At 48.2% G+C, this 13,539-nt stretch overlaps 1 protein-coding gene across 1 annotated transcript in view; it reads left to right on the top strand.

Annotated features, from left to right (window-relative positions):
* EMILIN2 (elastin microfibril interfacer 2) overlaps positions 1-13,539 on the top strand; it is a 69,257-nt gene that overhangs the window by 35,804 nt on the left and 19,914 nt on the right. The window contains exons 3-4 of the mRNA XM_036905844.2: positions 2,989-3,164; positions 6,876-8,777. Coding sequence (XP_036761739.2) covers positions 2,989-3,164; positions 6,876-8,777 — 2,078 coding nt within the window. The remainder of the gene's footprint in view (positions 1-2,988; positions 3,165-6,875; positions 8,778-13,539) is intronic.

Here is a 13,539-nt window from a genome sequence, read left to right as displayed (position 1 = left end):
GCTGCATGGGGGCTGAGGCTGCAGACGGAGTCAGCCTTGCAGCCCCAGCCCAGCTCTGTCTGGACGCTGTCCCTCTGGCTGTGGGCCCTGCTGCCGGGCACCCCCAGCTGCGTGCAGTTAGCCGACAGAGCAAGTGGCCCCAGTGCATCTCGCCTGCGCCTACAGCCCAGGGCCCTGGGGTAGCACGGGCAGCTTTGCCTGGGTCCCCTTCCCCTGCCTGGTTGTCTGGCCCCTGGTTGGGGCTCTGGGCTCCCAGCTCTGAGGGAGGATGGGTTCCTGGGGTCTGGGACTACACTTCTCAACTCTTTGGGGAGCTTTTAAAAGGTACAGACGCCCCTGCCTCCAGACCAGTTAAATTAGAATTTTGAGGGTAAAGACCTAGGCTTTTTTTAAAAGGTCTCTGGCCAGGCTGTTGTCCTGCAGAGCCTTGGGGAGGGGGGTCTTGGGAGGAGGCCTGGGAACCCCAGCAGGTCCCTCCCCGTGCCCTGGGGAGCCACCTGGCTGGCTGCTGTGGAGGCGCCTATTCTGCGGGGAAAACCCCAGGAGGTCTGTGGGACCGGATAACCCCACCTCCTCCCTTCATGCCCCAGACTGAGGCCCGAGGCCCCACGGCTGCCCCTGGAGTCCGTGGGTGATGCACAGAGTCGGAACACGAGCTTCCCCACAGCCAGAGGTGACCCCTCGTTTCCAGCTGCCACCATGCCCAGAAGGCCTCAGCCACACACTGGACTTGAACACTGTTGGAAACGCGGCCACCTTGAACTTGGCGAGGAAACTGGAGCCCCTGCAGCAGGCGGGCCAGATGGAGATGGGGGTGGGCCTGCGCTGGGGCCTTCCCTAACTCGCAGCTGGCGCCAAGGCAGTAACTGCCCTGAAGGAAAAGAGTAAGTGTGTTGGAAAAGCAGGAACTTCGTCCCTCTGCAGCAGTGAGGGGCCGAGGGCCCCAGAGCAGGAGCTCTGCTCTAGTCCCTGCTCAGCGCCCCGGCTGGAGGCTTACATGTGGGCTGTCCTGAACGGATGCAACAGCAAACACACTTCCACGTTCAGTCTGAATGCCCAGAGGACTCACGTTTTTTCTGAGATGACACATTTTTCCAGCATCATTCCAGTACTTGAGCATGCAAAGCAAGGAAATGGAATTTTTCTTTCTTTTATAGTTTCAGAAACACACTGTGATCTTGTGGTAGGTGGGGGCTAGGGGCCGAGGGCTGGTGGGTACCTGGCCCAAATTAGATGCTCAGGCAAGTGTTTGCTGAATGGGCACAGTGGCTACCTTCTCAGCCAGCTTGTGGGGCCTTCTGGAACTCTCTATGTAGGTGGGGTTGCTAGGAATTTGAGGCGGTTACCAGAGCTGTCTGCTTCTGCATGTGGGAGAGCCACGTGGCAGATGAGGGCCAACAGTGAGTTTACGTCCCAGCCCTGGGCCTTCTTGACCACAGGACCTTGGACAAGTCACTTAAACTCGATGAGCCTGGTTTTGTCATTTGTGAAAAGGGGCCCTGGTGGGGATAGGGCAGCAGTGGGAGAACGAGAAGCCTTGCAGGCAGGTTCTGCCCTGCTCCTGCCCGTGCGGTGGCAGGTCCTTACTGTTTTACTTACTGGGCTTTCTCTTCAGCTTTCTTTGAAAAAGGCTCCCACTGGAGCTTCTCAAAATTCTGCACACCAGGTCTCACCCCAGATCAGTTAAATCAGGAGCTCTGGGGGGAAGACACGTATCGGGAGTTTTCCACAGTCTCTGGTGCTCCTGGCACACAGCCGGGGAGGAGAACTGGGGCTCTGAAGGGCCAGCACGGCAGGGACACTGTGCCATGGCATGCGATCCGCAGGGTCACCTGCCCATCCTGGCCATGCAGGACTTCCTTTCATTGGAGGTTTTAGGTGTCATGGTTTTGACCCTTGGGGCAGATTCCAAAAGACCATTGCACATATTAATTTGTAGTTTTCTCAGGAACAAGACTTTGAACACCAGCCTGCCACAAGGCTGGTGCCTGGGATGGAATGGCTTGGCTGGCATGGGGCCCCGTGAACCCCAGACTCCCCCGTGAGCAGCACACGCCGCCCTGCAGGACTGATAGGAAGCTGGTTTCCTTCTGGGGATTGGCTGCTAGTGCTGTTCAAAATGAAGGACAGGGATGAGGTTCAAGAGAGCCACTGTTCCTCGCCAGGCACAGAAGTTGGGGTAAATAAAGGAGCTGGCTTGCCACTGTGAGCAGCCCCCCTCCCCACCCTGCCCCACCCACAGGGGCACCAGACTCCTGTATCCTTCCCTCCATGTGCCCAGAGGCCACTGGATTGTTGAACTCTGTCCTAGGCTCAGCCATGTGGGGGACTTGACAGCTTGTCACAGGGTCTCTGTGTGACAGCCCAGCCAATCAGGGAATGCTCATTTTAAGGGGGATTTTTCAAATTATTCCAATTCTGCTTCCTTACTTCTGCCATTAGCCACTTGGATCAGATCTGAACATAAACAGCAAGAGATGCCATTTCCAAAGGCTCATGGCTGCTACCTTTGCTAATGTTAGGGAAAGAAGGTGCCAAGACAAACATACAGATGCTATAGGAGACAAGAGTGCCAGGGATGTTTCTTTAAAATACAAAGCAAATGAGCCTGATTTACCCCGAAGAAATCTCCACAAAGTGGTGAATGGTAGAATAGAAGTTTGTTGGTGAGACAAAAGCTCAGTTTATGAAAAATGTCCACATCCAAGTTTTCCTAATGGTCTGTTTTCCCAGCCTTTAGTGGGAGGGAAGCTGGGTGCAGGTGGATCAAAGAGATGGAGGAAGGGGATCAGTCTGATTTTGGCTGAGCCCCAGGGCGTCGGTGCTGAACTGAGGAGACCACCAATCCCTCCCGTAGTCAAGTCAGCCTGGCCAGCAGGCAGGGCCTTGATTGACCCAGATCTTCTTTACTCAGGTCCAACTCCAGGAGAGCCAGGGGTGCCTGCAACAGCAGTCAGTAAGGAGAGATGCAACTGTTCTTTCCGGCAGGTATCGTGTGAACATCAGACCCAGATATGTCACTAGGTACAAAACAGTGACACAGTTGGAATGGAGGTGCTGCCCTGGCTTTAGAGGGGGAGACTGCCAAGAAGGTCCCAGAGATCCCGTGAAGACTCCCCGCCCCATGCCTGCTCGGCCTCGAAACAGCATGAAGAAAGCCACAGGTAATTTATCTGTGCTTTGCTGTGCATGGCCACCATTCATGTCCAGCGCTCCTTCTAACAGCGGGATATATGGTTTCCGTTGTTGAGCTTGCACGGTCTTCGAATGACACCATTATATGCCTACAGTAGACACATGTGGCATGCAAATTTATCTGCAGAAGCAGGAGCGATCGAAAGACAAACTATTTATGCAAGTAAATTGCTTTGTTAGGCCAGCTCCCAGAGCCTGGGACATGAGTGTAGGAGAAGATGATGGTTTCCGAAGGGTATAGCCTGAAGCACGGAGAAGAAATTCAAATGCAATGATGTGCACTGTTTGTTTTTATTTTACTTTCCATCTGCAAGCTCCCATAAACCTAAATTTGAAGGAACTAAACAAAATTTTTTTTTTGGTAAATGGAATCATTCTTATTCTCTTTGGTGTGAGACATTTGCAAAGCTAAACCCCAATTAGGAGAATCCAATGAGGTTATTCTTAAATTTGTTTCTGAATTTGTTTTTTGAAGTGAAATCACTCAACCTCAATGAATAGTTAAGAAAGCAATCATAATTTTCACCTTTGCTTTTAACATTAAGAGAATGACTTTTATGGCTAAAAATGTTTTGTCATTTTATTCTCTATCACTTTCTTTAAAAATTGAGTGAGAATAAATGTAACCTAAATTTTCTTAGGAATTAGATGTTTAAATCATCTTTAAATGATCGTATTTTCCCATGGAGTGTTACAGAATATTGCATTCTTTCCTATGACTGCATATACTTTTTGTTAAAGAAAAATTAATTCATTTATCCCACAAATATTTATTGAGCTTCTCTATCTGGCAAGTTCAATAGAAGATACTTGGGAAGAGCAAGGAACAAAGCAGGTGGTCCCTGACCTCATGGAATGCAAAATATAGACAAGCAGTCATAATAAATCATGAGGGGTACTATGATGGGGATACAAGAGGGGGATCATAATAGTTGGTTTCTGTTTTGTTTAGTTTTAGTGTTTAGTTTATAAACGTTTAAACCTACATGAAGTTTACTGAATCTAAGAGCTTTATGGGGACTTTAGGAAGAGCAGTGATCCTCCCCTCTTTCCCTCCCCAGGGGGTAATTAAGCCCTTTAGGGGGGTCTCCTGGAATTTACCTCTAGTGCTATTGACTTCTCATTTTGGAAGGTGAGGGTTTGACTCCCTTTGATCCATTTCACTCCCTTTCAGTCTTCCACACACGGCTCCTGTATCTTCATCCTTTCCATACAGTTATACCAGCTTTTCATTTATTCAACACTTATTGTTTACATTATAGCTATGTGGATAATGTTTACAGCTGAGCCGTGTAGTGTGCTATAAATATGTTGCCTTTCCGACACAGCTTTTTTATTTCTCTAGCATTATTAATTGTCATATTTTCCTTGGCTTGGCTTTCTGTTTTTAATCCCAATTTCAACCCAAACTCTCCTTTGGTTATCTGAATGTCCTCTCATTGCGTTTTGCCATGTCGGTTCCATCTTCCTGAAGAAATCCGTCCTAGAGCCTCTCACCTGCCCCACCTGGACAAGTCATCCTCTTTCGCAGGTTCACAGCTGCCACCCTGCGATCTTAACTGGCCTCTCTCCCAACTCCATCTCCTGTGCCCCTGCTTGCTCCGTCTCGATGTGTTCCCCCATCTTGGTAGAGCACATCTTCCAGTAGTTTCATGAGAAGATGGCATGTGAGGTAAACTTTGATATTTTATAGTCTGAAAATATTTACTCTAGTTTCAGAAGTCTAGGTTAGAAATCATTTTCCTTTAGAATTTTGAAAGCATTGTCCCATTTTCTTCTTGCTTCCAAGGTAGCCATGAAAACATCCAAAACCATTCTGAATCCCAGTGTTTTATGTGCCCTGGCTGTTTTGGGTTTTTCTGTTTCTTTTTCCATTTTAGTTGGATTTCAGAAGGGAATGAAAGGAAATGCTTATCCTCAATCCACTATCATTATGAAGAACATACTATTTTTGGAACTAATTTTTTAATTTAAATCTACAGTGAACAACCCTTCATGTCAGTAAATATTGTACAATATCATTTAATGGCTTTAGACAATGAGATTATTACAGACCCTGGCCTTTTGTCACTCAGGTTGTTTGCAGTTTTTCATTATTGTAGATAATATTCAAATAAGCATTCTTTTTCTTGTAAATTTTTGGATCCATCCCTGATCATTTACTAGAATAAGTTTCTAGAAGTGTAATTGCAGGTCGAAGGGATTCTGAGAATTTTGCTACATATTGCCAAAGAATAACTTGGCAATAGTTATTCTTGCAAAAAGTTGTAACAATTCCAACAGTCACCAGTAGGATATGAAAGAAGAATTTCCTTACATCCTGCTCATCCCCCATTCTCCTACCCTTTGTTTTTCTTTCCGTGGCTCTGAACAGCATTTTATTTGTATGTGATACAACAACTTGTTTTGTTCTTCTGTGTCTTGACATAAAATGAATTTTTTCAGTATGAAAAATAAAGTGTTCTTTATAGTTCTCTGCTTGGGAGTTTGGCCATCTGAATTCCAGTCTTTATTTTATCACTAAAGTGATTTTAATAAACAATAGTTCTTGCTACAGTTATGCAAAAAAGTTCAGAGGAGGAAAAAACAATGAATGTCAACCTCAAATATCTACAACATTCTAAATTTACTTTCAGTGTTTGTCCATGTACATTACTGCATCTTCTTTTACTGTAATCTATGTTGTGCTTGACTTTTCCCTCTTTACGTGTGTCTCGGTATAGGGTGCAGGATCGTCAGTGTTAACTCCTTTCTAGTACTCCTTATATCCTATTGCGTGTTCAAAGGCATGGTTTACTTCTTAATCTCCTATTGCCTCTGGTTTCAATAATTTCTTTTTTGCTAATTTATCTATCTCTGTATCTGTCAGTTTATTTCTACTTTATGACTCATCACAATCATCTTTATAATATTTTTTTCTTCCTTTAGGAATTTATTTCTCAAAGTAGGATTACAAAAAATTCAGTGTTTGTGTTCATTGACTTAGCGACTCCCATCACCTGCGGCCATGTGTTGTGTTGTCAGGAGACACCATAGAATGAGCTGCTTTGTCTCTTCTGCTTTTAGTTTCCCAAATTGCAAAGCGACACTATGCTTCGTGTCTGTGAGATTTTTAGCATGGGGATGCTAATGAAAGTAAGAGAACATTTAGGAGTTGCTTGGAGGATGACTTGCTGCTCCTCTGATATCATACCACCCAACAGCTGATGGGCGGATCTCACTAAAATGGCTTCTTGAAGTTTACCAGAATGTAGGCAACCCCTGGGGTGTGGCTGCAGTTCACTAATGTGGTAGTGATGTGTTCATATGATGAGTACATACAGAATATTTCCCTTCAGGGTGAAAGAGATCACTGAGTGTCTATTATGTGCCATGTGCATGTTCTCTTAACCCTAGGAGGGAGCAGTACCTCTGCCTCATAGATGAGGGGATCATAGTTCACAGAAGTTCATTAACTTGTTCAAGGGTGGACAGTGAAGAGCAGAGCCAGAATGCAAGTGGAGATCTGTTTGACTCAAAGCCCACAGTCTTTTCTACTCTGCCACAATAACTGCCTGTAATTAGGGGATCTGTGTGTGAAGGTTTAAGTGTATTCTGGAAGTACCCTGTTTATTGTCTTTGCAGAAACTGGATAAAGGGTAGAAAATGTTAAGTCACGTCCAACTCTTTCTTTGTAACAGACAATGAACCATCGGAGCCAAAGAATACTTTGTCGCCAACTCAGGCAGCAGAACCAAGTCAGACAGTAGATCCAAAACAGGGGCCCCAAGAACTTCAGGAAAAGAAAATCCACGTACTTGAGGAGAAGGTTCTCCGACTCACAAGGACAGTTCTTGATCTCCAGTCTTCCATTGCTGGCGTGAACGATAACCTCAAACATGCCATTCAGGATGATGCCAGCAAGATGCTGGCATCATGGCTCAGTAACTTGCACCCCCAGCCAGTGCCTGACAGTGCCATTGGTGGAGACACAGAAATGGTCCAGTTTCCTGGTGTCCTTGACAAGAAGGAATCTGGCATGAAGGACATCAAATCTGAATTGGCCGAAGTCAAGGATGCTCTGAAGACCAAGAGTGACAAGCTGGAAGAGCTGGACGGGAAAGTGAAGGGGTATGAGGGGCAACTCAGACAGCTGCAGGAGGCTGCCCGGGGGCCTGTAGTGACCATGGCGACCAGGGACCTCTACCAAGCCTATGTTGATAGTAAGATTGATGCCCTGAGAGAGGAGCTCATGGAAGGAATGGACAGAAAGCTAGCCGATCTGAAGAACTCATGTGAGTACAAGCTGATAGGTGTCCAACAGCAGTGTGATGACTATGGGAGCAGCTACCTGGGGGTGATTGAGCTTATAGGAGAGAAGGAAACAAGCCTGAGGAAAGAAATAAATGACCTTCGAGCCCGGGTACAAGATCCTTCAGCCCGGTCAGATTGCTGTGGTGGTGGAAAGAATGGTGACTTCGCACAACAGATCAAGGTGTTAGACCAAAAGGTTGAAAGAGTTGCTGAAGCTGCCAGAATGCTGAATGGGAGGCTGGACAATGAGTTTGACCGCCTCGTGGTTCCGGAACCAGAGGTGGACTTTGATGCCAGGTGGAGTGAACTAGACGCAAGGATCAATGTGACAGAGAAGAACGCGGAAGAGCATTGCTTTTACATTGAAGAAACCCTTCGGGGAACCATTAATGGAAAGGTAGATGACTTGAGGCAACTTCTTGATCAGAAAATGCAGTCTCTGGAAGAGCGCCTGGGGAGTGTTCTCCTGGAGGTGGCCAATAACGCCGAGGCAGGTCCCACGCCCCCGGTGTCGGGACCTGGGAACCAGCAGCTCTTGATGGCATTGAACCGCCTGAAGGACAAAGTTCAAGCTGTGGAGGGTATTTGCCTGCAAAACTTCCAGGGAGTGCCTCATGGGATAGAAGATTCTTTGCCAAATGGAGAAGACCACACAGTGGGTGTTAGTGTGAGCCTTCTGAAATCTCTAAATGACACAGTGCATAGGAGGTTCCAAGAAACTCAACATAGCATCCAGAAACTTCAACAGGATTTTAATTTCCTGTATTCTCAGGTAAACCAAACAAAAGTCAGTGTGAATCATCTTCAGAATGAGCTAAGCAATTGTAGAGAAGGTGAAAATGCTGGAGTGGGTGGGTTTTCTAAGGGGGGTGAACAGGAAAGGACGGTGAAGCCCCTCCCATCCTCCAAGGACCCCCCGGCTCATTGCTGTGGCCAGCTGGAGGACAGGTGGCAGAGGCTGCAGAGCCGGGTCCTTTCTGAGCTGGACGCTTGTAAGGAAAATGTGCACGGGGTCCAGAGGGAAGTCTCCGGGGTTGAGGGCAGGGTGTCTCATATGGAGAAAACGTGCAGCAAACTGGACTCCCTCTCAGAAAGTCTTGAGAGGATCAAGGAAGGGCTCAACCAGCATGTCAGCAGCCTGTGGAGTTGTGTCAGGCAGATGAATGGAACACTTCGGTCACATTCCAAAGACATTTCTGGCCTGAAGAATTCAGTCCAGCAGTTCTACAGCCACGTTTTCCAGATTTCTACTGACTTGCAAGATCTGATCAAATTTCAACCATCAGCAAGTAAGTTGACCTTTACAATTCCATTTCTTGAATTTGTTTGCAACATGTATTCTAGATTTTGGAAGGTTTGTGGAACTGACTAAACTACACCAGTGCTACCCAAAGTGTGGTTCATAGATGGGTGCCAGTTGGTGAATCATTTGGTGCTGGGTAGCAGTGAAATAAATATCAGCATTGAGAATAAGTATTTAGAGACCGTTAAGTAATTTGACATCACCATAGCATTCAAGCACACAGTCTGTGCATTTTCCAAAAGTATCAGTCTGCAACAAATCGAAAATGGAAAAGGAAACCTGGCCCTTCACAGCCCTTCACCACAGGCATATGGCAGAATGTTGGTTGGTACTATCATGTTGATGAGCGTAGAGCTGGGGTTAGATTTTTGCTGTAGCTACATGGGGCCATGGATAACAGTGGTGTTCCACCTTCTAGGGAGTCTCCTTTCTGCTCATCCATCCACCCCTCTAAAACATTGCTTTTATTTGCTGGTGTCATTATAATTGTTACCATCATCATCTTTGGGCCATCTCCTATTCCCTAAAATCTACAGCCTAGATGATGGCAGATTGAACATTTACATTCCTCTCCAAAAACAGAGACAGGATTATGGACAAAAAGCAGTGGAGGGGCAGTTGTAAGTGTAGAAAGCCTCACAGCAGCTAGAACAAGGAAGCTCATCAGTCATGCTTAGGGCAATGCTTGCTGCCCAGGAGACACTCAGCAAATGTTTGTTGAGCGAATGAATAGATGGTGGCTCCATCATATTAATATAGTCAATGAAGTTAATGTCTTTGGTATTTGGGGGTTCAGCACATCATCCATGAAGGTCAGACCTCTTACACCTTCATTCTTACATTTATGTAGCCTCACTAGTGAGTGAGCCAGCCTCTTCTGACTGGAGGCAGGGAGGGGAAGGGAGCTCACATTTATTGAGCACTTTCTGTGTACCAGCCCTGGGCTAGTCCCTTCAGGGACACGTCTGAGGCCACCACAGCCACCTCACAGGGAGGCACACGGACTCCCCAGGGAAGATGTGTCCACAGTCACAGGGCTGGGAAGGGCCAAGCCAGGTTGAGAACCCCAGTGGGCTGCACCAAGATTTATTGTCTTCCAAGCCAGCACACGTCTCCTTTGTGTCTCCCAGAGTTGAATGCACACTTAGGGGTCCTTAGGGACTTACCGAGGGCTAGATGACACCACTTCCTGACCTGTCCTTGCCATTTTCTCCTCTCCTCCCCTTTGGGCTTCTGTCACCCTTCCCACTAGGCTCTTAAATGTTGAGCTGAGATTTCATGGTCTGGTGTGATCCTATAGGAGCTTATGTCCAAGGTAGAACATGACACTCGAGGAGGGGAAGGCTGGGGCAGGAGAGGCAGAGAAGCCCCGGTCTGGCCGGGGAGGGCCAGGGTCCAGGCCCCGGAGGCAGCAGGGTCTGAGGCAGTCAGGTGGGAGAAGGCCCTGGGTGTTCCCAGACACAAGGACTTTGTAGATGAGGAGTTGCCCAGGCCAACCAGCACTAGGAAGCCGGGCCACCACCCCACCATCCCATGCTATTTATAACCTGCCTCCCCCAGCCCACCCTCTCATATCTCTGGAATGTTGAGTAAAGGTCACAAGACCATGAGTGTGTTTGTAGAGTGACCGTCCCTGTGGTGGCACTGCTGTCTGGACAGTGCGTTATAGTAACAGATTAAATCAGATATTTCCGGTTGATTTGTGACTCCCGTGCTGTGTGGGAAGCTGTGCTCACTCTCTCGCACTTGGCTTTTGAAGTAGGAGTTGGAGGTGAATGGCTTTAAAGAGAATGTGGCTTCCGAAAGATGAGCCATTCAGAATGAATCCATTGTTGTGACTGTAGAATGCATGGACCTCTGAGAATTTCAGTGATTGGAAAGAGCCAGAGATAAACAAGCAGAGCCTTATCTGTCCTTACAGCATCCAGGCCTAGCAGACCTGGGACCTGAGTGTCAGAGGTCCATGGGTGAACCTGGAGTTAAGGTCACACTGAAAGTCACACATCGACCAGTTCAACGTCGACAGCATTTATTGAGCACCCACCTGTGCAAGGCCCCCGAGAGGCACAGAGATGAGCAGCATGACCCTCACCCTCAAGGCATTTTCTGCCACAGCGTAAAGACACACAGGCATGCAGAGCATGAATGAGATCATCTGCAGAGCCCAGTAAGCGACCTCGGGTTTATGCTTTCAGTTCATAGGCTCTTATTGAGCCCCTGTTAGGAGGTAGTTAACGAGTTATGTGTAGAGTATGTGGATGGTAATGTACGTGACAATGACAGTCTGGGGGGCAGGGAACAAGCAGAGAGGGTCAGGGGAATGGGGTGTGCTTAGGAGCATGGGCGTGTGGAGCACCCACAGCCACTGTGGAAGACGGGGGTGGGGGGCAGTTCTCAGAGGAGAGAGTCACAGAGCCGAGATTTCAAGGTTGAGTAGGTTGTGAATTTGGAGTTCAGAGCCTGGCAGGGTGAGGAGTGGGGTGGAATGATAAGAGAACCTTTGGGAAGGAGGTGTTATTGGAACTAATTGAGGGATGGGTAGGGTAGAAGAACAGGAGGGGAGAGCATAGCTGGTGAGGAGTTGGTATGAATGGGTCAGTTATTTACAGCCATGTTACAACCTATCCCAAATCTGGGTGGCTTGACACAACAAGGATGCATTGTTTCCTACTGTTTTGTGGGTCAGGAACCCGGGCAGGGCATGGCTTGGTGGTCCTTCTGCTCTGTGGGCTGTTGCTTGAGTCACCCACTCAGTTGCAGTCCACTGGCAGTTGGGCAGCTGGCCTGGAAGGTCCTGGAAGCCTTCAGCCCATGTCTGGCAGCTCAGGTTCCTCCACCTGGCCGTCCTCCCTCCCTGTCCGTGTGGCTGACTTGGGCTTCCTCCAGCATGATGGTCTTGGGGTCAGACTGCATGGTGACCGGCTCATAAGGGAAAGCAGAAGCTGCTGGGCCTCTTCCAGGGTCTCTTCTGCCACATTCTGTGGGCGATGGAGCTGTGTGTGTCAGGAGGGAAGGAATATTAATGACTAGTCATCCTATCTCCCTGCTGGGCAAAAGTCCAGAGGAGAGGGTGCTTCGCGGATGCTTGGACCAGAGATTAGGTTGCCGGACCAAGGATACAAACTCTGGTGTTTCTGTTCAGCCCCCTGCCCTGTTCACAGACCCTGTTCTTCCCTTTGGAAACGCGGCCAGTGGGAGAGTGGATGGGGCTTCAGTCGATGCTCAAATAGATCCAAGTCTCTTTTTTCGCCCTCCCAGGAGTGCAGACGTTCTTCCCTGGGACTTAAAAGGGACTCTTGAAATTATATGCATATTTCTGGGTATTTTTTTGGAGAAAAGATCTATGGCTTTCAGCTAGGACTCAGAGGGGTGCCTAACTTCCAGAAAGTGAAGAACTGCTGTATTTCCATCACCATCTCTCCTTCAGCTCAGTGAAGTGGGCATGCTGTCCTCTCGGGGCCCCCGCCCCTACCATTCATTCATACGCTCACTGTTCCGTCTCACACTGACTGAGCTGTGTCCTAGTGCTGCAGGGCCAGCCTTCATGTACCGTACACTCTAGTGGGGTGACAGTGCCAGCCAAGCAAATTAAGATCTGATTTCAGCCAGTGGTCAATGTGTGAGGAAAGAACAGAGGAAGGTGACAGAACGGGGGACAGCAATATGTCTTAGATGAGTGGTGAGGGCGGGGAGCTCAGTAGAGACGACAGCTCTGCAGAGACATGACTAAGATGAATGAGCCCTCCAGAGACCTGTGGGAAGTGTTCGGGCCGAGGGAGCAGCCTGCCCCAAGGCCCTGAGGCAGGGGTGAGCTTGCCTCGTTTGAAAACCTCAGAATGCCAGTTTTATCAAATAAGGAGCAGGGGGAAAGCCACAGGCCGTGAGGGCAAAGAGGAGGTAGGAATCCTGTGGGATTTTATAGGCTCTGAGAGAGGATTCGAATTTTCAGTATGATGTTAAACTCTCAGAGGATTTTGAACCAGGAAATGCTTTTTATTTCCCATATTTGCAATTCTAGCTATTCCCTGCTTTTTCTATGACTTCGGGCACATTACTTACCTATCTATTGCCTCACTTTCTGCATCTATTAATTGGAAATAATAATAATAATGATACTTCATCTAAAAAAATCAGTCTGAGGATCAATATCATAAGTAGTGGAGTATGAAACTGTGCCTGGCACTTGGTAAACCACTCAGTAAATATTGCCTACTATTTTAATCCTCAGCCCCTATGATGGGTGTTTAATCTGCTCCTGGCTGAACATTTTCCCCTTGTTCTTCCTGCCAACCCCCAGGCGCCCAGCCTCTGGGGCGTGAGGTGGGCCTGTCCATGCAGCAGAGGAGGGAAGGGGGCCCTCGGCCAGCTCTGCAGAAGGCCCTAGATGGCCTCTTTCCCTTTCTTTCTTCTCTCCTAAATCTGGGGTCAGGGAGAAGTGTAAAAGCCTAGGTAGTTCCCCTCCCTAACCTTCTGGAGTCACTTTCAAATACTTTTCTAGAGGAGAAGCTCAGCATATAGGAAGAATTTGGTTCTCAGGGTCACGGAGGTCCCTAAGCCCTTAGTCTTTCTGTCCCAGGGCGCCACAGGTGTTTGGCCCTCTATGCCTGGTCCTGCTCTCTCCTGTTTTCACAGCTGGGGTCACTGGCCCTTCTCTTGCCCCTGACTCACCCAGCCTGCCCTCCTGGAGTCTGCTGGGCAGGGAGCTGCTGCCAGCCCCCAGGCATGGGTGGAAGGCAGGGCCCCGAGGG

This window comes from Manis pentadactyla, chromosome 6 (genome assembly GCF_030020395.1).
Source record: "Manis pentadactyla isolate mManPen7 chromosome 6, mManPen7.hap1, whole genome shotgun sequence".
Classification (NCBI taxonomy): Eukaryota; Metazoa; Chordata; class Mammalia; order Pholidota; family Manidae; genus Manis; species Manis pentadactyla.
This window is presented reverse-complemented; position numbering and strand designations above follow the sequence as displayed.